Source organism: Muntiacus reevesi, chromosome 2, assembly GCF_963930625.1.
Source record: "Muntiacus reevesi chromosome 2, mMunRee1.1, whole genome shotgun sequence".
Taxonomy (NCBI): Eukaryota; Metazoa; Chordata; class Mammalia; order Artiodactyla; family Cervidae; genus Muntiacus; species Muntiacus reevesi.
The window spans coordinates 145,120,712-145,147,409 of record NC_089250.1 but is presented as its reverse complement, the minus strand read 5'-3'; the positions used below and the strand labels follow the sequence as shown (position 1 = coordinate 145,147,409).

General features: G+C 38.2%; 1 protein-coding gene across 5 annotated transcripts; it reads left to right on the top strand.

Annotated features, from left to right (window-relative positions):
• OGA (O-GlcNAcase) lies at positions 1 to 26,565 on the top strand. Of its 5 annotated transcripts, XM_065923177.1 has the most exons (16): positions 1 to 621; positions 3,907 to 3,958; positions 4,384 to 4,481; positions 6,049 to 6,179; positions 8,860 to 9,031; positions 10,197 to 10,295; positions 11,156 to 11,440; positions 13,784 to 13,942; positions 14,400 to 15,013; positions 15,397 to 15,571; positions 18,939 to 19,024; positions 19,983 to 20,087; positions 20,932 to 21,017; positions 21,302 to 21,494; positions 22,908 to 23,067; positions 24,435 to 26,565. In XM_065923177.1, the coding sequence occupies exons 1-16, from the start codon at positions 423 to 425 to the stop codon at positions 24,569 to 24,571; spliced, it is 2,751 nt and encodes a 916-aa protein (XP_065779249.1). In that variant the 5' UTR covers positions 1 to 422; the 3' UTR covers positions 24,572 to 26,565. The 5 variants fall into 5 exon arrangements, with proteins under 5 accessions (XP_065779249.1, XP_065779251.1, XP_065779253.1 ...); XM_065923179.1 differs by lacking the exons at positions 18,939 to 19,024; positions 21,302 to 21,494; positions 22,908 to 23,067; positions 24,435 to 26,565 and adding an exon at positions 19,192 to 19,251; XM_065923181.1 differs by lacking the exons at positions 18,939 to 19,024; positions 21,302 to 21,494; positions 22,908 to 23,067; positions 24,435 to 26,565.
• The last annotated feature ends 133 nt before the right edge of the window (positions 26,566 to 26,698 follow it).

Sequence of the window (26,698 nt, the reverse complement as noted above, 5' to 3'; positions counted from 1 at the left end):
ATAAACAGGAAGCGGGCGGTAGAGGCAGCGGCAGAGGAGACCCAGGGGCTTCGGGAGGCGGCAGCGGGAGAGCTAGGATTATCGGAAGGTCAACAGAACCTAACTGAGAAGGAGAAAAAGAGCCTTGGCCATCTGCCTCCAGGGAAGGATACGTCGCGGACTCGCTCTGCGCTTAGGGTTCCGGCCTTCCCCAGCTTAGGCTGAGGCAGCGGCTGACAAAGGGCTCGCGCCGGTGCCGCCGCCCTTCTCATCCGGGCATTCGGGTCCCTGCGGAGAGGGAGGGGGAAGGGCAGAGGGGGAAGGGAAGGAGCAGGAAGGGCGCGCGCTAGGAGCCGAGGCCCTCTCTAGGGCTCCGGGCCGGCGGCCCAACGGACGGAGGCCGAGGAGGACCTGCAGAGGTGGCGGCGGCCGGGGGCAGGAGAATGGTGCAGAAGGAGAGCCAGGCGGCGCTGGAGGAGCGGGAGAGCGAGCTCAACTCCAACCCTGCCGCCTCCGCGGGGGCATCGTTGGAACCGCAGGCAGCTCCAGCCCCTGGAGAAGACAACCCAGCCGGGGCCGGGGGAGCAGCGGTGGCCGGGGCGGCAGGAGGGGCTCGAAGGTTCCTGTGTGGCGTGGTGGAAGGTGAGAGCTGTGGCGCGCGGGCTGGGCAGGAGCGTCCTCCCCCCGCCCCACCCCAGTAGTAATCTCTTCTTTCCTGGTTAGGCGGATGGCGGCGGAGCCTGGGCGGCGGCGGTGGCGGGCACGGGGGGAGGGGGGGAAGCTCTAAAAGGGGATTATTCCTGTGGGTCTGAAATTTGACCCTGCTGGAAAGAGGCAGGAGGCGAGAGGGTGGGCAAGTCTTCTCTCGCGTTCTGGAACGGCGTCGAATTCCCCTCTGGCTATTAACATGCCTGACCCCACCCGCCTTGGACCTGGAGCCAGGCGTGCTCTGGTGGAGGCGGTGTGGGGAGTCTGGTCTTGAGCTCTGAGTTTTACATCTTTGTACCTTGGGATCTTGTTTGCTAGGGTGGTTTGTGTTCACATACGGAAAGGCATGTATGGTGCTGCTGCCCTTACCCTTGAGGAAAAAAAGACTACCCATCAGATGTGCTAGTTGTATTCCTGGAGTGAAGAGGAGCACTGTGGGCCTATAGTTTTACAAATTCCTTTTTGCTTAGAGGTGGTCTTTTTGGTTTGTTTTTTGTTTTGTTTATTCGGTTCTCAACTGCCCACCGTTTGAATCCAGTTTCATTTGCAGCCTGGAAAATTGCCCTTTGCTAACTACTCTACCTTGCCTCTGGGGGATGAAGCTTTGATTTCAATAGTATCTGTGAGATGTGGAATTTTTAGTTTAGTTATTGCAGAAGAGGTTTAGAAATTCCTTTTCACCACCTCCTTTCCCATTACCATTTAGGAATGATGGACTTTTTTTGGTGGTTGGAGAAAATGAGTAGAAGAGTGTATCACAGTTTATGAATGTAATGGACAAATGTTGCACAGATGGGCATTCTATGAAAGTATGAATCAGTTTCATCATTGCTCTTACCTGAAGTCCAGCATGTATTCGAACTTTCTTAAGTATTTTGGCTAACCCAGGGTTTCCTAGCTTGTATACTTCATTAGTTTTCTTTTATGTAATGGTGTGCTTAGGAGTAACAGATAAATAACTGGTCTTCATACAAAACCAGAAAGGCATGGAAAAGGAAAGAAGGATTGTCCTCATGGATGAGAACTTCCAAACATATGGAGTATTCATATGAAAGATAAAGTTTAATTGTAGGGGAAAACAGACTAGTTGGCAGCTAGGGTTAGAAATGAAGCGAAGTGAAGTTAACTGTTGCACAATTTTGGGGAAAACAGAATGGAAAAACTACCTATGTGTTTGTCTGGAGTCGGTGTTTATGAAAACATGATTGATTTGCTTGACTTATCCATCGATGTATTTATAGGACTAGAATCTGCAGGGAGATACTAGGAAAAGAATCTGTGTTTTGTGACCTAAGATCTTGGGATGGAGGGTGGGAGAGAAGTGCTGGACAATTAGAAATTTTAGAGCTAGACTACATTGAGACTAAGGAAACTTGCCTGTGGATTACACCTTCAGTAATTATAGAAAAAGCTAGCTGTGGTTAAGACCAGTTGATTTATTTTTCAGAATAGTATTAAAAGGGAACTAGTCTACTTAGAATTGTCTTTTCTCCTTCTCATTCCCTAGAATATTTCCATGGTGACTAAGCACCTGATTTTTTTTTTTTTTTTTGATGTTTGTTTTTTCTTTCCCTCACAAACCTTTGTTGATTTTATTTATTTACATACTTATGAGGTTAATTTGTGCTTTATTTGCAAGTATTTACAGTGGCCAACAAAATTTATTGATTTTAAAAGTACATTTTACATCACAAACCAACACACACATATGTGTACCTATATAAAAGTGAAACAAAAGTTTTGCCAAAAAGGTCTACCTTGAGTGTTAGTTTTGTTTTGGGGTTTTTTTTTTTTACGAGTTGTTTGGTTTTTTTTTTTTTTTTTTGAAGCAAGGATGAACTGCACTGACAATCACCAAAGTTCCCAGTTCTTAAGGTTCACTTTACTGACCTGAATAATGTTGCAAGTTCTGTGGAGGAATCTTTGTTGATTACTCGTGTAACAGCCCCGCTTCCTCTGTGGTGCTAGTTAACTAAAACCATGAACCTTACTCTCAAAGAGCAAAGTTAGGGTTTCTGAGGATTAAAATGTTAGACCCTTGAAAAAAAATTTTTTGAATGTTCAGACAGCTCTAAGGGAAAGTTTAATGCCTACTCCAAGAGGTAATAATAATGCAAACTGTTGAAGGAAAGCTACAAAGACTTGTAAAATTAACTTAACATTTTAAATCACTTGTAAGAGAGTAACCATGGAATTGTCCAGATTCCAAGTGCTACAGTTTCAGGCATTAGTACCTAATGAATTTTTAATTTTTATTTTTTGGTCTGTTTCATTGTCTTTGTGCAGAGTAACCATTCAGTTTAGAGTGGTGGTTATTACACTTCAGAAATTTTGGTTTTGAGTTTGGTTTTGAGTTTGTTAAATTGTGTGTGTAAGGAGCATTTTGTGTTCAAAACAGAATTTGAACCATCTTCATAATATTCTTGAGAGGTTGTCCTTATCTCTGGTAGATGATTAGATTGAGACTGGTGAAAATAAAGGTTAGGCAAGCTGTAATACCAGTTTGGTGCTTATATCACTAACATCATTCATCTGCTGGTTTGTTTCTTGCATTACTAGTGCTGTGCCCCCACATGGGATACTGGAGTGAGTCACATTCTTGAATTTTCAGTTGTTCAAACATTTGCTCTGGAATTGAGATTGCTTGAGTTTCCTGTTTGGGCCAGTTCTGGTGTTGAATTTGCTGTGAGTGTAGTTAAAGGCACTTTTTGGGTCTCTTTTATAATGTAATTTTGGAAAACAAAATCATAAAATTGGGTCAGTCAGATTCTTTACTAATTCTGTTCCTGATTTTTTTCCAACCTTTTCTACCTCTAAAAGTGGTTTAACTCCCCTCCTAGATAGTACTCGTTATTAATAGCAGCTTGGGGTTACTAGGCTTCTCCTCTCCTCACTGTAAGATTGAGATAATCTTTTTTAAAAGTTAGGTTTAAATATATGGTATTTTTTGACAGTGAAAAGAGATGACGTTTAGCTCTTTTTAGATAACTTTATCACATAAGTAATTAGTGTCCATGGTAGAAAAACCAGATAATTTGCCTAAGCAAAAAGGGAATTAAAGTCACTTTATAATTTCACAATAAAACATGTTAATATTTTGTTAAACATCCTTCAAATTTTTGTATTGTTTACAAACTGATGTCATTTGTATTATAATCTGCTTTTCTCAGTACACAGTTTATCACATTCTTAAAATTTCATTCTTACTTTTGAATCCAGGATTTTATGGAAGACCATGGGTTATGGAACAGAGAAAAGAACTCTTTAGAAGGTAATTTTTTATTATGTAAAGGAGAGTCTTAATTAATATTTCCTTTTGTTTGAGGAAACACTAGCACTGAATAGGCCAAGTACAGTTTGATGATTTCTCAGTTGCAGAAGTTATTTTAACCTTGGTCTTCTTCCTTTTCACCTAGGCAAGTGGTTCTCAGACTTGCCTGGGAAAGCTGGATAGGTTTTGAGCTTCACTTGCTTCACTCAGAGCTATTGTATTTTTATTTAAAACTGTTGGATATGTTAACATTCCTTATTTAATTTTTTTTACAACTCCATTGGACTTGAAAAAGGTTAAAAGCTACTGGCCCAGAATATTAGCTTTTTAAGAGATGGAGCTGCTCCCAGAAAAGGGAAAAAATTGAGGTATACTGGTTATGCATATTGCCTGTTTATATACATGTAATTTTCTTTCCTCTTAAGGCTCCAGAAATGGGAATTAAATACATATTTGTATGCTCCAAAAGATGACTACAAACATAGGATGTTTTGGCGAGAGATGTATTCAGTGGAGGAAGCCGGTAATCTTTTTCTTTTTAATCTGTAAATGTAGAGTCTGTGAAGAAAACAGGTGTATTTTAAATGTAGTTGTACAAGAATTAAGTATTCCACTTTCACTTTGTAGGTAGTTTTCTTTTATATGGTAACTCTGTGTGTGAGTGCATATTGAAAGAATAGCGATAACAATGTCTGGCCATGGTGTGATTCATGACTTTGCCAGTCTCATTCCACCTGTTTTGTGGTCATAATTGTATTTTTTAACTTCTGCCAGTAAGCAGTAGGCCATTGGACAGAGAGGTGCTGAAGCAAGGCTAGGCCTCTGGCAAGGCAAGTGAGGTGCCTGCCTTGGGTGTAAGTTTTAAAGTACTCCAAAAAATCAGTAATAAAGATAAAAAGTATTATCTATTTTTAAAACCAGAACTAATGCGAAAAAATCCATGAACAAAATACCAAAATCTAAAATAAAGACAGGGTTAGTATTACTGATTGTTTTGCTTCAGGTTCAGCCAGGTATGGCTTGGTCTTAGTCAGTTGATTACTATACTGGTCCTGTCTTTATTTAAAGTCAAGAAGGACCTTACCCTGGTTCAGGCCTATATTGAAGTGAAAGCTCTCAAACTGTCCTTTCTGCGTGTGTTCTTATGTCGAGTTAACTACATAAAATTCATAAATACAAGTAACTAAGACAAATGGTGAAGTGCTTTTCTTTGTGTACTTGAGTGAATGGGGGAACATTTTCATACCTGGAATTAAATTATAACTAACAAGTAATTTACTTGCTGCAAGTAAGTTAGTTGCAAATAAATTAACAAATAATTAACTTGATATTTGGTTATAGAGCCCAGCCAAGATAGTGAAGGCAGAAAGTTTTCTTAAATTATGAAAAAAGTAATTAAAACTCCATCTAGTTTGTTGTTTACTACTCTATATAACCTGTGTTCTTCAACTTGATTTCTGGTGATGCTGGTAATGAAATTTAATGTGATCAAAATATAGTTAAATGAATATCTTAAGATACTACTGAAAGTTATTTAAAGATATATCTTGTGGTATGGAATAGTATTTCAATTTACTTAGGAAAATTGTCACATTTTAGAAACTTAAAGCTGTGATAGATTTTTTTGTTGTAGTTACAGAGATGTCAAGATTGTTAAGGCCATCATTTAACCCTGGGTCTTAACACATTTTTTTTTCTTCTAAATTATAAAGTAGTTACATATAGAGTTATTTTTTTAGGAATTCCAGTTGTACAGAGACAGCAAAAACAAAAACATAACTCTCAAACACTTGAGAAATAAAATTGGTTTGCATTCAGTAAGAAGATTGATGCCTTAATTGAGTATTTTTGAGAAATGGCAATGGAAGGAAGAGAATTTTTTTATTGAGTTCAGGGTGATATTAAATTGTATCAAGTTTGTGCCGTTATGTAAGGCCTGTTGTCACATTGGACATGACAATTTTGTAAAATTGAAGGGACTTTTTCTCTTGACTTATTGAAAATCGGAGAAAAATAACCTTCAGTTTAAAGGTGAAGGGTCTTTTTAGTTTTCTGTGCTGCTTTCTAAAGTCATGGACTCTGTTCTTTAGAGCAACTTATGACTCTTATCTCTGCTGCACGGGAATATGAGATAGAGTTCATCTATGCTATCTCACCTGGATTGGATATCACTTTTTCTAACCCCAAGGAAGTGTCTACATTGAAACGCAAACTGGACCAGGTAATTTCCTTGCTTTTTCATTATTTTTCCCTGAGTCAGTACATGAAACTGAAAAGTTTCTGAGTTGCTTTTATGATATAAAAAGAAAACCAGATTCATAGTACTTCTTTGTTTCTGTACAGATTTTTACTTTCTGTGCAAATTTTTTACTTTTGATAAGAATATTTTCTAAAGGGAGTGAAAAGAGCTTTACTGGAGGTACCATTGCTTTACAAATTTCCCTTTGCATAAGAACTGCCTTAAAAGAATGCTTAGAAGTAATGCTTAAAAGAATGCTCATAAGCTCCATTCCCATAGATTCTTAATGAAGACTTGAGGTGGAGACTTACCTCACATTCCAGCTGATTCTGAGTCTTCCAGAGTCACATTTCCAGAAACTCTGTATGCTGTTGAATGCTTGCTTGACTGAACTTCTGAGTGAGGTTATAGAAATAGGATTCACTCGGTTATATGGTTAAGAGACATAATTCAGTCTGGAAATGACTGGCTAGTTTTCCAAAATGAGAAAAACTAGGTAAATGTGTAAGCTGTTGTTGAACCTGATTGGAATCTACATTCTACTTAGTATAAAAGCTGCACATCTGTTTTGGTAAAGTAAGTGTACAATGTTTATTAAAAGTTTATATTGGACTTCCCTAGCAGTCCAGTGGCTAAGACGTCATGCTTCTGCTGCCAGGGGTATCGGTTCCATCCCTGGTCAAGGAACTAAGATCCCACTTACATTGTGGTGCACCTTTTAAAAAGAAAAAAAAATTGTATGTTATTGGTGGTATAGGAATGGCTGGTAAAGAATTTAAAGTTAATAGGTTGTTGTAAAAGTAATTGTGGTTTTGCAGTGTTGACATTTGCCATTTGATGTTGAAATACATTCTTAAATGTGAATATATCATACATCATTTTAATGTGCATTTCTCACTTTGTTTTTTTGCTAATGACTTATTACTTGCTGTATATTTTACATGCATTTGAAACTATGAAAATGATGTTAGACAAAAAAGCAAATTCAAGCAGTTTTCTTACTCGAGTTAAAAAATGGGTCATAAGACAACGGAGACACAACATCAACAATGCATTTGGCCTAGGAAGTGCTAATGAATGCACAGTGCAATGGTGGTTCAGGAAGTTTTGCAAGGGAGACGAGAGCCTTGAATATGAGCACAGTGGCTGGCCATCAGAAGTTGACAACAACCAACTGAGAGCCTTTATTGAGGCTGCTCCTCTTACAACTAGACAAGTTTAAGAACTCATTGTCAGCCATTCTATGGTGGTTCAGCATTTGAAGCAAATTGGAAAGGTGAAAAAGCCTGATAAAAGGGTGCCTCTTGAGCTGACCGAAAACCAAAAAAATCATTGTTTTAAAGTGTTGTCTTATTTCATGCAACAATGAACTATTTCTCAATTGGATGGTGTCATGCAACAAAAAGTGGATTTCATACTACAACCAGTGATGCCCAGCTCAGTGGTTGGACTGAGCAGAAGCTCTAAAGCATTTCTTAAAGCCAGACTTGCACCAGAAAAGGTCCTGGTCACTTTGGTGGTCTGCTGCCAGTCTGATCCACTACAGCTTTCTGAATTCCAGCAAAACCATTACATCCAAGAAGTATGCTCACATACATCACAGAAGTGTGCTCACGATGAGATGCCCTGGAAGCTGCAGCACCTGCAGACGGCATTGATCAAGTCCCAATCTTCTCCATTACAATGCCTGACCGCACTTGCACAACCAATGCTTCAAAAGTTGAATGGATTGGGTTGCAGAGTTTTGTCTCATCCTCCATATTCACCTGACCTCTAGCCAATCGACTACCACTTTTTCAAGCATTTCAACAGCTTTTTGCAGGGAAAATGCTTCCAAAACCAGCAGGATGCAGGAAGTGTTTTCCAAGAGTTTGTTAAATCCCGAAGCATGGATTTTTACGTTACAGAGATAAACTTAACTCTCGTTGGCAAAAATGTGTTGACTGTAATGGTTCCTATTTTGAGTTATAAAAGATGTGTTTGAACCTAATTATAACGATTTAAAATCAACAGTCTGAAATTGCAGTTAACATTTGTACCAACCTAAAAGTTTGGGATTTCCCTGGCTGTTCAAGGGTTAGGACTTGGTGCTTTCACTGCCAGGACTGGGTTTAGTCCCTGGTTGGGAAACTAAGATCTCGCAATCTGTGTGCTGCAGCCAGGGGGGAAAAAAAAAAAGTAGTTAAATTTCTGTGAATAAGCTCCTAAGAGGTTATTTCCCTGCTTGATCATATTCTGCTATTTTGGTCTTTCTGATTGATGACTTAGGTTTATGTGCAAAGAAATTAGTTAGCATCAGTGCATCTTGACTAGAGCAAATGACTTGGATTTTTCATATCTTAGAGTTTATCGTTCATTTTTTTCCTCTGGTATGTATCTTCTGTAGTGAAAGATGTAGAAGGATAAGCCATGTGATAGAAGCTTTGTTAGACAATTTGCTTAGAGCACTCAAACCCAAATGAAAATATGGGTACCGAAACTGTGTAGCTTTTTAACACAGAGAGGGAGTGGTTTGGCGTTGAACATTCTGTTAAGGAAAATATTTGACTTTTACGTATAACTATTAACTATGTATTAAATATAGTTTAAAGCCTGTAGTTTTTACTCTTTAAGATGAGCTTCTAAAGCATCTTGTTTGTTTGTTTGTTTTTTTCTTTCCTAGGTTTCTCAGTTTGGATGCAGGTCATTTGCCTTGCTTTTTGATGATATTGACCATAATATGTGTGCAGCTGACAAAGAGGTATTCAGTTCTTTTGCTCATGCCCAGGTCTCCATCACAAATGAAATTTATCAATACCTAGGAGAGCCAGAAACTTTCCTCTTTTGTCCCACAGGTATTGTATATAATAGCTTTCTATTTAACTAGTCTTGAAATACATAACTTTCAAAAGACAATGTATGAGTTTTATTGTTGTTTCCTGTCCCTTTAGTATGTAAAGGTAGGAATTCTTTTTCTAGAAGATGTTTCTCCAGATCTTAAGTTGGAGAAATTTTAGGGTTTAATAAATGACAACTGAATAGGCGAAAGATTTTATGTATTTTTTGGTACTAAAAGTATATGAACATTACCTTTTCCGGATTAGAGGAAGGGAATAGTATTATCAAAGTGAAAACTAGAAAAAAGCAAATTTACATTGCATTTAACTAAGTCGATTCTCATTTCCTTCCTACTTGTTCCTTTTTTCTGCCCTTGCCTATCTGTGTCCCTTTTCATTTCTCTTACTCCCATCTGGGCTCTTACTTCCAGTAGTCAGAACAAAAAGCTTAATAATTTTTCCCCCTTTTCCTCCCCCCCCCCCTTACTTCTCCCTTTTTCCTTCCACTGAAAATGTTTTTTTCCCTTTTTTTTTTTCCCCCTCTCTAAATTCAGCCTATAAGAAAACTTCCCCAGACTTGACTTCTTGTTCAGGAAGAGTTGAAAAAGTTCTAAGAAATTTTAGACTGTATTGATTTAACTATGTGTTTGTCTGTCTTGTTAAGAGTATTGTGAACTGTGAACCTTATCTCTTCTGATGCTACATGAATATTCAAGTAATGTTTAATAAGATCATACTTGGTAGTTACTTAATTCATTGCAAATTATAATCAGTTATAATTGAATTCTAAGCCAGGGGCATAATTTTGTTTTATTTTTATTATGATATTAATCCAGTCTGTTTGGCCTCTGATTGAAACTGAGAAATGTAGGCAATTCAAAGTTTGTAGAAAATGCTAAAAATTCCAATTATTTATCTTTAGTAAACTTAAATTTCTAGTGACCATAGGATCATAAGGATTGATCTGTCCCACTTCTGGAGGAGGAATATCAGGTTTTATGAATTGTTTTTTTTTTTAATACATAAATGAGCTAGTTTGTTGACTTCTTTGGGGGCATGAGATAGAGGCCTTTTATCATTTGGATGAAAATAGTTTAAAATTGATAGACATTTTTATCCCCATTAAAATACTCATGACTATTTCATTCCTATTTTACTGATTAATTTTTCCCCCTACATTCAGAATATTGTGGCACTTTCTGTTATCCAAATGTGTCTCAGTCTCCTTATTTAAGGACTGTGGGTGAAAAGCTTCTACCCGGAATTGAGGTGCTTTGGACAGGTAAGTTTTAAACATTTATACAGTAAAACTTTTAATTAACTAGGATCTAGAGAAATTGGTTTTTTTGGTTAATTGTATACTTTGCTGAGGCTTAATGAGATTCTCTTTCTTTTACAAAGTATACACTCTTCACTTAGTGTTAAGAATATCTTTTGAGGATTTTGCAGTGAGTGAATATCAAAATAGTTTATTAATTTCTATTTTCGTTGCGGTTGCACTGCATCTTTGTTGCTGCCCACAGACTTTCTCTAGTTGGCAGCTGCGGTGCACAGGCTTCTCCTTCCAGTGGCTTCTCTTGTTGCAGAGCCTAGGCTCTAGGGCACACAGGCTTAGCTGCCCTGCAGCATGTGGAATCTTTCCAGACCAGGGATGTCTCCTGCATTGGCAGGTGGATTCTTATCTACTATATCACCAGGAAAGTCAAGAATGTTGTATTTAATGAAATGAAAGCCTTAATGCTAGATTGAAACTAGTAATTGATGAGCTGTATTAGCTTTCATTCTAAGAATTAAGGGAAGAAGCCCTCCCAGGGTTTAGGTTAATTAGAGTTTGTCTAAATGAGGATATATTATATTGGAAAAAAATTGTTTACATGGAAAATTTGTTTCTTATTCGTGTATCATTTTGAGGAAACTTGCCCAAACCTTTAATATTTGTGTCTTCTAAACACTAATTCTAGGAATTTACTCTGAGGAAATACTGACTGAGCAAGGGGATTAAGCTGAGTAGAAGCACATGTTGCTGTGTTGTTTTAAAAAGAAAAATTGTTTAAAAATATAACAAAAAGTTACGTACAATATATTACTATTTTGAAAAACCATGTATGAGAGTCTTTTAATAAATGATGACCTTATTTCTAGGTCCTAAAGTTGTTTCTAAAGAAATTCCAGTAGAGTCCATTGAAGAGGTTTCGAAGATAATTAAGAGAGCTCCAGTAATCTGGGATAACATTCATGCTAATGATTATGATCAGAAGAGACTGTTTCTGGGCCCATACAAAGGAAGATCCACAGAACTCATCCCACGATTAAAAGGAGTCTTGACTAATCCAAATTGTGAATTTGAAGCCAACTATGTTGCTATCCACACCCTTGCCACCTGGTACAAATCAAACATGAATGGAGTAAGGAAAGATGTAGTGATGAGTAAGTAAATGATTTAATTCTTGACCCTGGGAAGAGATTTTGGGTAACTAGAACCATTGGTGAGTATATGTTCTTTTGTCATCAAGAATTTTTTAAGGTATTGTTTAGTCCTGTGAATGAGATGTAAATGATAGAAAAAGGGCTCCCTGGAGTGACTTTGGGCAAGTTACTTAAAAACTTTTTGGCCTCAGTTCTTTGTTTTTAAAATGTGACTTGGCCTTTAAACCTGAGTAACTAGACAAAGTAGTCTTAATGTTCCTGTTACCCCTTGAGTAATTCTGATTGAATTTATGTTTTCAGATGATTATATTTAAATGGTGTATTTTAGATAGCTAGATATTCTTATCTGAGTTGCTTACTATGTAATTTCAGTTTAGCTTACATTTATGAAACATATTCTTATTTTAGACATTGGCTCTCTGATTTTTATCTATGAAAAATTCTTAATTGAATTCCAGATAACAAAATGCTGACTAGTTGTTTATTCATTAACATTTCAGTTCAGTTCAGTCACTCAGTCATGTCCAACTCTTTGTGATCCCATGATCAGGCCTCCCTGCCCATCACCAACTCAGAGTCTGCCCAAACCCACGTCCATCGAGTCGGTGATGCCATGCAACCATCTCATCCTCTGTCATCCCCTTCTCCTCCTGCTCTCAATCTTTCACAGTTTCAGGGTCTTTTCAAATGAGTCAGCTTTTTGCATCAGGTGGCCAAAGTTATTGGAGTTTCAGCTTCAACATCAGTGCTTCCAGTGGATACCCTGGACTGATCTCCTTTAGGATGGACTGGTTGGATCTCCTTGCAGTCCAAGGGACTCTCAAGTGTCCTCTCCAACACCACAGTTCAAAAGCATCAATTTTTCAGTGCTCGGCTTTCTTTATATCCAACTCTCACATCCATATATGACCACTGGAAAAACCATAGCCTTGATTAGACGGACCTTTGTTGAGAAAGTAATGTCTCTGCTTTTTAATATGCTGTCTAGGTTGGTCATAACTTTCCTTCCAAGGAGTAAGCATCTTTTAATTTCATGGCTATAGTCACCATCTGCAGTGATTTTGGAGCCCAGAAAAATAAAGTCAGCCACTGTTTCCCCACCTATTTGCCATGAAGTGATGGGACCAGATGCCATGATTTTAGTTTTCTGAATGTTGAGCTTTAAGCCAACTTTTTCACTCTCCTCTTTCACTTTCATCAAGAGGCTCTTTAGTTCTTCAGTTTGTGCCATTAAGGGTGGTGTCATCTGCATATCTAAGGTTATTTATTTTCTCCCGGCAATCTTGATTCCAGCTTGTGTTTCCTCCAGCCCAGCATTTCTCATGATATACTCCGCATATAAGTTAAACAAGCAGGGTGACAATATACAGCCTTGATGTACTCCTTTTCCTATTTGGAACCAGTCTTTTGTTCCATGTTCAGTTCTAACTTGCTTCCTGACCTGCATGTAGGTTTCTCAACAGGCATGTCAGGTGGCCTGGTATTCCCATCTCTTTCAGAATTTTCCACAGTTTATTGTGATCCACACAGTCAAAGGCTTTGGCATAGTCAATAAAGCAGAAATAGATGTTTTTCTGGAACTCTATTAGATATTTATCAAACACTAAGGATTCAAAGAATATAATAGTCCCTACTTTGAAAGAATTAGTCTGGTGTTAATAAAGCAGGCAAGGAATTGTACTATAGAATGATGAGTACTGAGAATAATTATCTACAGAGTCCTAGGGGGAGCACAGAGGAGGGGGTGGTTGATTACCTCTCTTAAGCAAAAGTGGGTAAACGACTTCATGGAGAAGGAGATACTTAACACTGGGTGAAAATATAAGTAAAGCCTGTTGGGCATTAAAAGATTGGTGGGCTAGAGATGAAAACACTGTCAGTCGATATTTATCAATGATTTGTCCAGTGATTCTGAAATTAGTGTTTATTATTTAATTTGGGATTTTACATTTGGCAATGCATTTAGATGATTATTGGATTCCCTGGTGGCTCAGATGGTAAAGCGTCTGTCTGCAGTGTGGGAGACCTGGGTTCAATCCCTGGGTTGGGACGATCCCCTGGAGAAGGAAATGACAACCCACTCCAGTACTCTTGCCTAGAAAATTCCATGGATGGAGGAGCCTGGTGGGCTACAGTCCATGGGGTCGCAAAGAGTCAGACACGACTGAGCGACTTCACTTAGATGACTATTCTACGTGAAGTGGTTCAGTGAAGGGTCTTGGTTGTGTTTGCATTATTATGCTTAAGGTTTGTTCTTATTCTCGTTCTTCGCCTCTCCAGTTTTACTGTAAGAATTAGTGTTTTGTAATCAAAACTGTTTTGTGCCCTTTCTCTGTTTTGCAGCTGATAGTGAAGACAGCACTGTATCAATCCAGATAAAGTTAGAAAATGAAGGCAGTGATGAAGATATTGAAACTGATGTACTCTATAGTCCACAGATGGCTCTGAAGTTAGCTTTAACAGAATGGTTGCAGGAGTTTGGCGTACCTCATCAATACAGCAGTGAGTTTGGCCTTTTAAGAGGGTTGGGTTACATTATTTAAGACATAAAGAACATTTGTGATGTCTTATTACAGGCCCACCAAGCAAAATGAAATTTAGGAATCTAGAGAATAAGGTTTTTTAAATTTTACTTTTGGCCTTAAATATATTTTATCTTCTTGGAATGTTAATTTGTCTTTTAAATGTTTTTTTTTTTTTAATAGTTGTTCAAAGATACAGATCTTCAAAAGAGGAGAAAATAATAGGTGTTGCCATATTTATGATCTGTGTTTCCCCTCTCTTCCCTTCCTCACCTCCTAGTGGTTTAGAGAAGTGGCACTTTTTCTTAGGGCTCATATTATTTGGAATCTCAAATTGAGGCTTATAGTTACAGATATGATAAGTAGAAAACATTTCTCTGGATCTTATTTGTTCCGTTTCTCATTCTGATTATCTTTCTGGCAATTTGTTTTTATAGGTAGGCAGGTTGCACACAGTGGAGCTAAAGCAAGTGTAGTTGATGGGGCTCCTCTGGTTGCAGCACCCTCTTTAAATGCCACAACTGTAGTTACAACTGTTTACCAGGAGCCCATTATGAGCCAGGGAGCAGCCTTGAGTGGTGAGCCTACAGCCCTGACCAAGGAAGAAGAAAAGAAACAGCCAGATGAGGAACCCATGGACATGGTGGTGGAAAAACAGGAAGAAACAGACCACAAGAATGACAATCAAATACTAACTGAAATTGTTGACGCTAAAATGGCGGAGGAATTGAAACCAATGGACACTGATAAAGAAAGCATCGCTGAATCAAAATCCCCAGAGATGTCTATGCAGGAGGATTGCATCAGTGATATTGCCCCTATGCAGACTGATGAACAGACAAACAAGGAGCAGTTTGTGCCTGGTCCAAATGAAAAGCCTTTGTACACTGCAGAACCAGTGACTCTGGAGGATTTGCAGTTACTTGCTGACCTGTTCTACCTTCCTTATGAGCATGGACCCAAAGGAGCGCAGATGTTACGGGAGTTCCAGTGGCTTCGAGCAAATAGCAGTGTTGTCAGTGTCAATTGCAAAGGAAAAGACTCTGAAAAAGTGAGTATACTTAATATACTTGCTTCTCTGGCCTGGATGGATCCCCATGCTGATGATATGGAGGAGGTCTTAAATGAGAATTGGCCACATCTTAGAATGTGTTCTGTAAAGTAGGTACAGACTCTGCTGAATCATGCGCTTCCATAGTTTGACCTTACAGTAGTTAGGAATGAAGGAAGGTCAAAGTTGATGAACATTTTAGGAATATTTGGGGAGACTTAGACTTTTATTGCTTATCTTTAGAAGTTTAAGCCCTGTGATTCTTTAATGTTGAGGGTAAATTTGCAGGTACTTGATAACATAAACTGCTTAGTTCATAACTGTGCTTTAGATTATGTTTTTAAACTTCCAGTTTTTTGAGTGTTGTTATTGATCCTCAATAGATTGAAGAATGGCGGTCACGAGCAGCCAAGTTTGAAGAGATGTGCGGACTAGTGATGGGAATGTTCACTCGGCTCTCCAATTGTGCCAACAGGACAATCCTTTATGACATGTACTCCTATGTTTGGGATATCAAGAGTATAATGTCTATGGTGAAGTCTTTTGTACAGTGGTTAGGTAGGTGCACCAGGAATAATCTCTTCTCAGATATATTGTCCCTTAAAAAAAAAAATTATCCCACAGGGAGAAAAACTTTTAGGGAATTGGTGAATTTCCAACTGTATTTAAATTCCCTGCCTAGATTTCAAAGGTGTAGCTGTTGTTACAGACTTGAGGTGCAAGCCTCAGTAAACATATTGAGCACATTGATTTTTCTCCCTTGGGCTAATTCAGCATAAATATCTTGAAAATGTGTTAGAAAGTACTGACTTTAACTTGCTCTGACTGAATGCTTCCTGGATGGAACCATGTATACCACTTTTATCTGATTTGGAGATGAGACTCTATGAATTGTGACTATGTGAGCTCTCTGCTGCTTGCTGTGTCTTGATAACATTAATGCTGTTTAACAGAACAATTGCTGAAATGACCTAAGGGGCCTGGAAAGAGGAAGCCATCCTCCCAGCCCTGTGCGCATGCGAGCTTTAGTGGTAGGCTATTCTGGTGCTACCTGGTATTATTTCATAGAACTTTTTCTTTATCCCTCTACCAAGTAATTGGTTTAGCAGGGGATAAAAATTGCAAACCCCTGAAAATGTTGCTTCATTAAATGGAAGTTCTCCAACAGTGAACTTTTTTTTTTTTTTTTAAAGTTCTCAAGCTTGGTAAAAAGCACCAGCATGGCCAAGTTTCTCCAGGGAATCTCATTTCATTTTCAGGTTTTCAATCCAGGTATAAGGAATATGTAATGGACTTATGCATAGTACACAGCAGGCAGCAAGGCTAACTGACATGTCAATTTTCATAGTAGTCACAAACACTATGATGGGTTACATAGTCTTGGTTGTGAAATAGAAATATGAAAAACACTGTGAGCTTACAGTTACTCAGGAGTGGTAGCAAAGAGATTTCTCACTTTCTGTGTATATACTTTTAGATTCTTAAATATATTAAAAAAAATTTCCTTTGATACAACTAATTAGCAGCTAAAAATAGTCTGATTGTTAATTTGAAAATAGAGGGAATTCCCTGGCTGTCCATTGGTTAGCACTCCACACTTCAATTGCAAGAGGTATGGGTTCAATCCCTGGTTAGGGCACTACCCTCAGGGCATGGGCAAAGATAAAAAAATAAAAAAATAAATTGGGAGAAAAAGAATATAGAGAACTTTGGGTTCCTGTATATATTGCACAACAGGTAGAAGAGAGAATTGTGACCTCTTCCTGTTAAAAGGCTCCAGGATACCTCTTCTGTGTGATACTTGTCTGCTTTTAGGCTTAGGAAAAAACCTCTCTATTGTTTGTTGGATGGTGGCATTTGCCTTCCAGGGGATATATTAACCTTTATAGGGATCGAAGTCTTAAATTTCCAACCTATAATCCAGATTATTGGGTTTGAGAAAATGTTGCTTAAAACATTGGCTACTTAGCTTTCAATTCAAAAATTATTAAAAACTCTTGATTATATACAGTATTGCTGCTTTTTCCTCTCAGGCTTTTACCTCTGTACTGTGCAGTTCCGGGGGCAGCTTTCCCTAATTGTATATAGCTGTCGTACAGTCTCAAGGTCAGGGTATCTTAGAAGTTTTAAGTAATCATCTTGGCATCCACATAGCTCCACAACAGCTCACTACAAAATATTTTTATGGTTCTATGGTAATTTTAGGGAGTTACTGATTAGAACCCTTTGTTTTCCTCCAGTCTCCAGTCCAGCTGGCATTCAGTCCTTTAAAGAATGTGGCTATGCAGTACTTTTGATTACTAACGACTTCTATTATCTTCTTCCCCATTGTGTACAGATGGGAGAATCCTCAGCACAAGTTCTACTACTATTGGATGGACAGCGGCAGATGTTCACAGCGCGTCATGATTAATTAGTTTAAATTAAAAGGTTCTGTGAGGTAGCTCAGGTAGATTTAAGGGCAGTAGGCATGAACTGAAGTCACGTTTGCGCAGCGACTGAGGCATTAACCATGTTTTCATTTATACAGCTCTTCGTACATGCAACTTTTTATTGTAATAGTTGGAAGTGCTAGTTATGTTGTAGTCTCAAAGTGGGGGGTAGGGGAAATTGGCCGTTCCTTAAAGTTTGAGTGGTATAGTTTTTTCCCTGCAGTGTAAATTTACACTGAGTTATGGAATGGGGCAGGTTCTCTTCATAACCAAAATTTTTACCCTATTTCATATTTATTTAACAAACACTACATTTTATATATATATATATATATATATTTAAGTACCCCTACCCCTGAGAAATGACAACCCTGGCTATAATCTCTTAATGGGTCTGAATTGTCAGCAAAAAAATTGGTTTGCTTTGGGACTGTCTGACTAGCACACTATATATTGTACTGATGAGACTGTTAACTTGAACAGGAGGTAGAATGCTGTCTTCAGTTGGAAAAGAACTATATTGCGCTGCTTTATCTTGTCAGAAGACTAGGCAGGTGATTGTGATTTGGCCTCCAAATTATCTTTTAATTTTTGTCTTATTACTAGCTTCCTTAATTGCCTATGGAAGGCAATTATAATTTGCTTTTAATTCTCTCTCATTATTAGGTTCCTTAATTGCCTGTGGAGTGGGTTAAGTGATGACCTTAAATGCAGATTTTTGAACCTCAAAGCCTGCCACTCCATGTATGAGCTAAGTGCACCACAAAGATTATAATGGTTGCTCAGAGGAGCCAGATACTGTCATACTTTTAAGAAAAGTATGTTTTAGTTCTGGACAAATTAGGAGCATCAGTTGGCTCTCTTTAGTTCTCAGAATCTGTCAGACTGGTATTGTTACCAATTCAGCCAAGTCTGAATTTGAATTGTCCTTGTCAAAAAAAGTACTCACTGTGTTTCATTGTCAGCTTACTGAATAATTTCTTTTATTCTGCTGACCTTAGTTTTCTGACAAGATTAACCCCTTTTCTCCCATTTTTCCCTTCCCTGTACCCTTCCTCAAAATGTAAAATGTGACTTCAGACAAGTTTAATTCCTTTATGGGCTGTGATAATAAAATGTGTCATCAATTTCACTTTACTTCACTTTAAAGTTAACTTTTGGTAAAGAGGAAGCAGCTGCCTTGATTTTTATAGCTGTACCTAGGGAATATATAAACGTGACTTAGACAAACTCGACACTTTCCTTCCAATAATTTAATAAAGGGTGGAACTCTTTCACTAGAACAGTGATTGTTCATTAATCAGAGGAAGGAACGTCAGTATTGAAATTCCATTACAAGTTAAAAAAAAATTATTATCACAGCCTTGTCCTGAAACCCTGGATTATTATTGTTAGAGAGCTGTTTCCACAGTGTTTGTTAGTTTGTTGGACGTTTGAGACCCCAGGAAATCCCCTTTCTCGTAACGTTCTCCGCTTGGATCTGATCTCAACAGGGTGTCGTAGTCATTCTTCAGCACAGTTCTTAATTGGAGACCAAGAACCCTGGGCCTTTAGAGGTGGTCTAGCAGGAGAGTTCCAGGTATCAATATGAATTCACAACTGAATTGACGTTTTCTTTGTTTTATGAGAAACCTTATGTTGCGCATCAGATGGCTGGAAGGATTGGTCTGCCGAAGGCTTTCTAGTCCCAAATTCAATTTAGTTACATAGCTGGATTTTAAATCAAATTTTCCTCCTCTTTCGCAGTAATTTCTGAAGGAGATGCTGCCAATTCCCCCCCGCGCCTGCGAAGCGCAGCGGCTCTAGGTATACACTTCACATTGTTTCTTTGCAGGTCGCACAGCATTTTAATCTGCGCCCGCAATGCACAATGCGCGCATGCTTGTCTGCCAGTGGAAACTCCATGAGCAAAAAGAATAATTATGCAAGTGAATGGTGAAAGGGCTTTGAGATATTTTCCCAATTATTTTATAAGTAAATTTTGTACTTGAAAGAACAGTCCAGGAATGAAAATTTAAACAAAATGCAACTTTTTTTGGTGTTGGAATTTTGTTCATGGACTTTTCAGGTGCTCTACTTTTCTCCCCCCAACAGGTGCTCTGCTGCGCACAGCAAACTGAAGCGCATTGCTTTGGGGATAAAGCGTCTCCTGGACAGATAACCCTCTTCAGACCAAACCTCTCCTCCTGACATTCTGTTCTGCCATCTTTTAGTAGAGAGATGGTCTATATAAGATTGGTTTAAAAAAATAGATTTGTCATAATTGGGATAGATTTTTTTTTTTTTTACTGTAAATTTAAATCCCCAGTAGTATGCCACTAAAGCTATGTAACTCAGTTTGGGTAATTTCGATTCAGAAGCATTCCCCTCCCTCAGCAAAGAGGTGTTTATATTAGTAAAGCATAGTGTACCCATCTTCTTTAGGTCTGCCTGCAGTAGCCAGTTAATGTTAAGTTGGTAATCTGCAGTGCACACTCATTAAAAGAAGTAAATGTCTTCCCAGCACTAATCTGTCTCCCTTTTTTTTCTTCCTACAGCGTTTGCTGCCAATTGATGGGGCAAATGACCTCTTTTTTCAACCACCCCCACTGACTCCTACCTCCAAAGTTTATACTATCAGACCATATTTTCCTAAAGATGAGGTAATTGTCTACCTGCCAACTTGGAGTGTGGTTATGGTGAACACTTAATACTTTCTTTTGAACTCCCTGATTAAAAAAAATCACTTTTGTGTCTTAAAATACAAACTTTAGATGGAGAAAGTTAACTGAAACATTAAACACGGGCAGTTTAAGGAAGAGCCTAAGGAGTTTAGACTCAGCATCTTGTGCTTAGTTTTTTAATTATTTATTTGTTTGTCTGCTCTGGGTCTTAGTTGTGGTATGTGGTTTCTTTAGTTGTGGCATGTGGGAGCTAGTTCCCTGGCCAGGAATCAAACCCAGACCCCTTGCATTGGGAGGGTGAAGTGTTAGCCGCTGGACCACCAGGGAAGTCCTGTGCTTAGTTTTTATCAGATGAAATGTATTCAGAGTCAGAATCCTGAACAATATCTCTGTGATGTGTTGTTCTAGCCTGATGTTCTCCAGTATATTTTCTGCAGTTTGTAAAGTGCTTCCAGGCTGTTGATAATCAGCTACAGAAAAAGGCAAGCCTGCTTAAGGAAAATCACCTTTTAAATATTTTGGATGTATAGAAAGCTGAGAGAGACTCGGCCTCATAGTTTGCTGAATTCTGAAGCCACTGCTTAGTGCCTAAAACTATCCCCTGCAAGGCAGTTCTCACTGTTTACTATAACCGTGCTGTTTTCTACTGATTTTACAAATATGACTCAATAAATAAATATTTAACAAAGCAGAGGTAATGTTTATGACAAGTCAAACATTTTGTTATTCCCTCTTCTAGAAGTCCTTTATGACTTATGAGTCATATTGTCAGAGTCTGTTGCCATTTTTCTTGATGTGTTGTTTAATTAGATTGTATTTTCAGGCTTCCGTGTACAAGATTTGCAGAGAAATGTATGACGATGGAGTTGGTTTACCTTTTCAAAGTCAGCCTGACCTTATTGGAGACAAGTATGTGATGAAGTATTTATTGGATTTGGGAGTAGACATTTCAAAGGCAGGATTATCTGGTTGTGGGGAGATGAAGACTAGAAATACAGATACAGTTCTTTAGAAGTCCTACTTTAGTTGTAATAAAATCTGAGTTATTAATATGTATAAATTTCCAATTTTTATTTATGTCAAATGTAGTTTACACACATTGTCATTTGAGTGTATTGGACTTTATTATATCACTGATTTCTGAAGTTTTATGTTAGTAACTTAACTCATCTGGTTTCTTTTCTTCTGAGCAGGTTAGTAGGAGGGCTGCTTTCCCTTAGCCTGGATTACTGTTTTGTCCTAGAAGATGAAGATGGCATATGTGGTTATGCCCTGGGCACTGTAGATGTGACCCCCTTCATTAAAAAATGTAAAATTTCCTGGATTCCCTTCATGCAGGAGAAGTATACCAAACCAAATGGTGATAAAGAACTCTCTGAGGCTGAGGTAATACACAGATTTAGAATTAAACAGTGGTAATTTTTTAAGAAAGTAAAGTACTTATTAAAATAAAGCAACCAGATATATCTTAAAATCCCAGTTCTTTCTAAATTTCTTACAGAGAAGAATTCTTAGGGCTTATTCTTACTAGCATGGCATTTTCCACTGTTCCCAACATTTTTTGTTTTGGAGCTGTTGTATTCCTTTCTCAAGTGAAAGCACAGTGTTAACAGTGAAAGAACCTTCTTTTTTCCCTTTCTGTTTTGAAGCACCAGACTTGTACGTTATGGTTTCTTCTTTGGGTACTCAGGGCAAGTTGAGTAATTAAAAATCTCATTTGTGTGCTGATGAAGCTAACTTGCTCTCTCAGTAATGCGTTTCACATGGTAGTGAGTGAAAGTCGCTCAGTCGACTCTTTGTGACCCCATGGACTATACAGTCCATGGAATTCTCTAGGCCAGAATACTGCAGTCGGTAGCTGTTCTCTTCTCCAGGGGATCTCTCTGATCCAGGGATCGAACCCAGGTCTCCTGCATTGCAGGCAGATTCTTTACCAGCTGAGCCACCAGGGAAGCCCAAGAATACTGGTGTGGGTAGCCTATCCCTTCTTCAGCAGATCTTCCCAACCCAGGAATCGAAGTGGGGTCTCCTGCATTGCAGGCAGATTCTTTACAACTGAGCTATCAGGGAAGCCCTCACATGGTAATTGGAATGAACAGTAAAAAGTTTCTTCTGGAAGATAAACTTTACTTAGACTCAATAAATACTTTCAGAGAATATACTTGGACTTATATTTGTGACATTGTCTGTTTTCTTCTGAATTGCTTCTCCCCCTTTTCTGAAATTCTCTACCCCTCTTCCCCACACCAGTGTACTCAAATTCTATATTTTTTACCTTTTGCCTCTAGCTAGATGGCAGTGTAATAAGAGGCTAGTTTGGAGTAGGCTACCTTACTTAGAATTACATCAACATGACTGCAGCATGCTGGTGATTGAGCTGTTGATGTGTTGCTTTTCTGTATCCAATGGTTCTTGGCCTAGGAACATACGAAGAATAACCAGTGTGTCTATTACAAACTTTTTTTTTTTGTAAAAATTGTAAAATATACTGAGCTGTTGATGTGTTGCTTTTCTGTATCCAATGGTTCTTGGCCTAGGAACATAGGAAGAGTAACCAGTGTGTCTATTACAAACTTTTTTTTGGTAAAAATTGTAAAATGTACATAAAATTTATTATTTTAACCATATTCTAGGGTATAGTTCAGTTGTGTTAATAAGTACATTCACATTTTTGTGCAAGCAGTACAAACTTTAAAAACATTGTTTTATTGTGAATTATTTAGTTTTTATTTTGAATAATTTTAGATGTACAGAAGTTACAAAGATAATAGAGTTAGAGATTCATCCTAATTTTTACAGAAAATAATGTTGAGTTTCCATGAAGAGCAGGAAGTACTGCCAGAAACTTTCCTTGCCAATTTCCCTTCTCTGATAAAGATGGATATTCACAAAAAAGTAACAGATCCAAGTGTAGCCAAAAGCATGATGGCTTGCCTTCTCTCTTCACTGAAAGCCAATGGTGAGTAGATATTGTGGAGTTGCTGGTATTTGGGCTAGGTAGGGACAGGACTCTTATTTTAGGATAAAAAAAGTGAATTTACATTCCCTTCACCATGTACAGTTTTGCTTCTGATTTAGTGCTGCAAGAATTGCATGTGTATTAACCATTGAAAAATGCTGCTCTTTTATAATATGAATGCTTATATTAAGCCCCAGTTAAATGAGAAGTAAACACATGACTTTATTTTCCCAGGAGATTTATAAATGATAGTTGAAAATTAAATGAACCTTGGGAAGACTTCATTTAGGAATGCAGAATCGCTGATACTCTGTCTTGAGTTTGTTACTTAAATCTTAAAAATACATTGCTGTACATTCAGTTCAGTTCAGTCCAGTCACTTCGTCCAACCTTTGCAACCCCATGGACTGCAGCACACCAGGCTTCCCTGTCCATTACCAACTCTCGGGGCTTGGTCAAATTCATGTCCATCAAGTCCAACAACCTTTTAAAACTAAAAACTTCTTAGCCTTTGGGCAAGACAAAAATGAACATACAGAAGCTGAGCACTCATTAGAGAATTGTTGATGAATGAGAATGCACTTTGTTGCATCTTTGAATCATTTGGTTCAGTGGTGTCCCCTTTGTGGGATAATTGAAATAATTCTGTCTGAGGAAAGTATAATTCTCAGAAGTGTTGTGCTTGGAATTGAATCCTACAGGTGTGAGGTATGTCAACATAAAAAACACATTCTGGTTGTGTTGACTTGTGACGTAGGTTGGAATAGGCTCTGCTCTGTGGTTCCTTCAAAGGTATTTTGTGTGTGTATGTATAATGTTCATATATTCATGTATACATATTATAATTATATGTCAGCAGAGCTATTGTTTGCCTTGAGTTTTGTTCCATCCAAGGCTGGTGCCAGGCCCAACCCTACTTAGCTTCCGAGATAAGACAGGATTGGGCAAGTTCAGGGTGGTATGGCTGTAGACACTGAGGTTTTTGGACAACTTGTTTGCTAAAAGAAACTCTTTCTGGGGAAGAGTTTTTACTTGCTGTTCAAAAAAAAATTTTTTTGACGTATATTTGACAAGGATTGTCTGTATTTAAGGTGTACAATTTGATGCCTTGAAATACATTGTGAAATAATCACCATATTCAAGCCAGTTAACATACCCATTAACTTTAGGATAGTTATCATTGCAATATTGATGAATATTAATATCCATTGACTTTATATAAATTTTAAAAATTGTGAGAGATTTAGGGACTGGTATAGATAAGCTCCTACTGTGATCTATTTGAAATATATAAAGATTAATCACAAGTTCATAATTCTACTAATTCAGTAACATTTATATTGTGAATGTTTTGTTTTTTTCCCTAGGGTCCCGAGGGGCTTTCTGTGAAGTGAGACCTGATGATAAAAGAATTTTGGAATTTTACAGCAAGTTGGGCTGTTTTGAAATTGCAAAAATGGAAGGATTTCCAAAGGATGTGGTTATACTTGGTCGGAGCCTGTGACATTCGCTGGCACTATGAACTGTCGGAAAGTCTTAACTTCACCTGGTGGGTGGTGGTTGGGGTCTTCATACAGCTCAGCCTCTGGAGTGGCAATGAATCAACCAATTCAGATTGGAAACAGAACTGTGTAAAACTCACGCATCATACTTAGAGATACTTACTCACTGGTTGGAAGAAGATAATACTGCTGCGAATCCTGTAGGAAAGAGATTTGGGCCTCCTTGTTGGGTTTTGTGTTCGGTGCCAGGACCTCTTACATGGTCTTATAGGGAGGTGGTCGTCAATAAATGTAGTCAGCACTGTTTTCTGCATCCAGTGTGGTTGCATTTCTCACCTAAGAGTAATGAATCATTTGTCATCCTCCTTGGCTTATTGACTGAAAATGTATATCATGCTTTAGAGACGTGACAAAGATGGAAAAGATTTGGGTTCAGAGGCCTCAGGGTGGAGAGTCCAAGTGGGATGGTTATGGCATAGTTTAAGCTGAGGAAACGGTTTCAGTTTGGACGGTTTTTCTGCTTTTTTGTAAAGCCTTGGCTGGTTGTCTCATAGTGACCAATGGTTCAGGCAAGTTGTGATTTGTAGGGACAGATGTGCAGTTGTTTGTGGCAAAAGCCTAAAAGTGACAAACTTGTAAAAAAAAAAAAATGTATATAAACTAGCTGTAACCTGACTATCCTCTGTGTTTTTGTAATTTTCCTTTTGAAAATGAAAGGGTGCGGTTCAGAATGGCACTTTGAATAATGTAAATCAGTGGACAGTGAATTTTCTTTACTTTTGTCTTTGGTTTTGTTTTGTTTTTAAAAGAAGTTTTATTATTTTCAAAGTGCCTCCCACCTAGGGCTAGGCCATGACCACTTTGGGTATAAGAGCCTAACTTCATAGGACTCACAATCTGTTGCAAAGTGCAGTCATTTCTGGAAATTAACCTCAATGCAGGTCAGCATGTGAAATGGTAGTTTTGACATCTGGCAAGTAGGGTTTGGGGACTGATTGATCCCATTTGCCCACAGGTCAGTTGTCCTTTAATTTCAAGAGATTACTACTGGTTTTATTAAATCAGTCTTTAGTTCTTGCATGTTTGTATCTAATTTTTAAAAGAATGAGTACACTTTAACCAATGACTTACGGTTTCCCTTTTCTCTTTCCTTTAACTGCAGGTTCTGAAAGCTTCAAGTATTTTAATTTAGATTTGGTGTTTTTAAGGGTTCTGAGCAAATGCTCTTGCATTGAATCTTGCTCTGCAGGATTCATTTTCTTTTTTTATCATGGCTTACTGACTTCTCTGTAACAATGTTTTGTTACTTTGCTTCCCAGCAGTTTTGTATCAGCAGTTTAAGTGAGCTAAGAGGGAAGAGGGTCAAGGAGAAGAAAATTTAAAACATTTTCTTTCATAGATTTCCATCAGTGTAGGCTTTGAAAAAAGTCTTCTAAGGGATTGTACCTAGTGACTTTCAACCAAAGCCTGTGAGTGTGCAGCGAATGGGTGACATGAATGAAGGAGGGTTACATTCAGGGTTAGAAACCAGTAACTGGTAGCAGGATATGGAAGGTATGTTGTACAACTGGAACCAAGTTTGTATTTTCAAAGGCTGAGATGAAGGGAGGGTCTCTATCGGCTTAATGTCACTTTGTTTTTCTCTTTTAAGTACATTTTGTACACTAGTGGACATTTCTAGCATTTTATCTGGTGGATTCCATGGTCATCCTCCAGTGGAATCAGGATTTTCAGCAAGTTTGCTTGCAGCTTTATCTTTGTTTTTAATAATCAGTTTGGCTGGTATTCTGGTCACAGAGCTAACTATGAAACAGATGTCCAGGCCTCTAAGATCGTAAAATGCTGTGCTGTCTATCTTCTATGGTTATGGCTATTTATTATGGTTGGGATGATGTTTCATTGATTGTTTAGATCACAGCTCAGTTCCTGTAGAAAATGAACTGTATGTAAAACTATCTGAAGACCATACAAGAGGCAAAATAAAACTTGAAGTGAATGTGTGTGGTTGTGTACTGTGTAAACCTCCTCCTTGTTTTTGCCTCCTGCCTTTTTTCCTGCTCTTGCATTCCTAAGCAAGTATTCCTCCTTTCCAAAGCTGTTTCAACTTAAGGACTGGGTCTTAAAGGCGG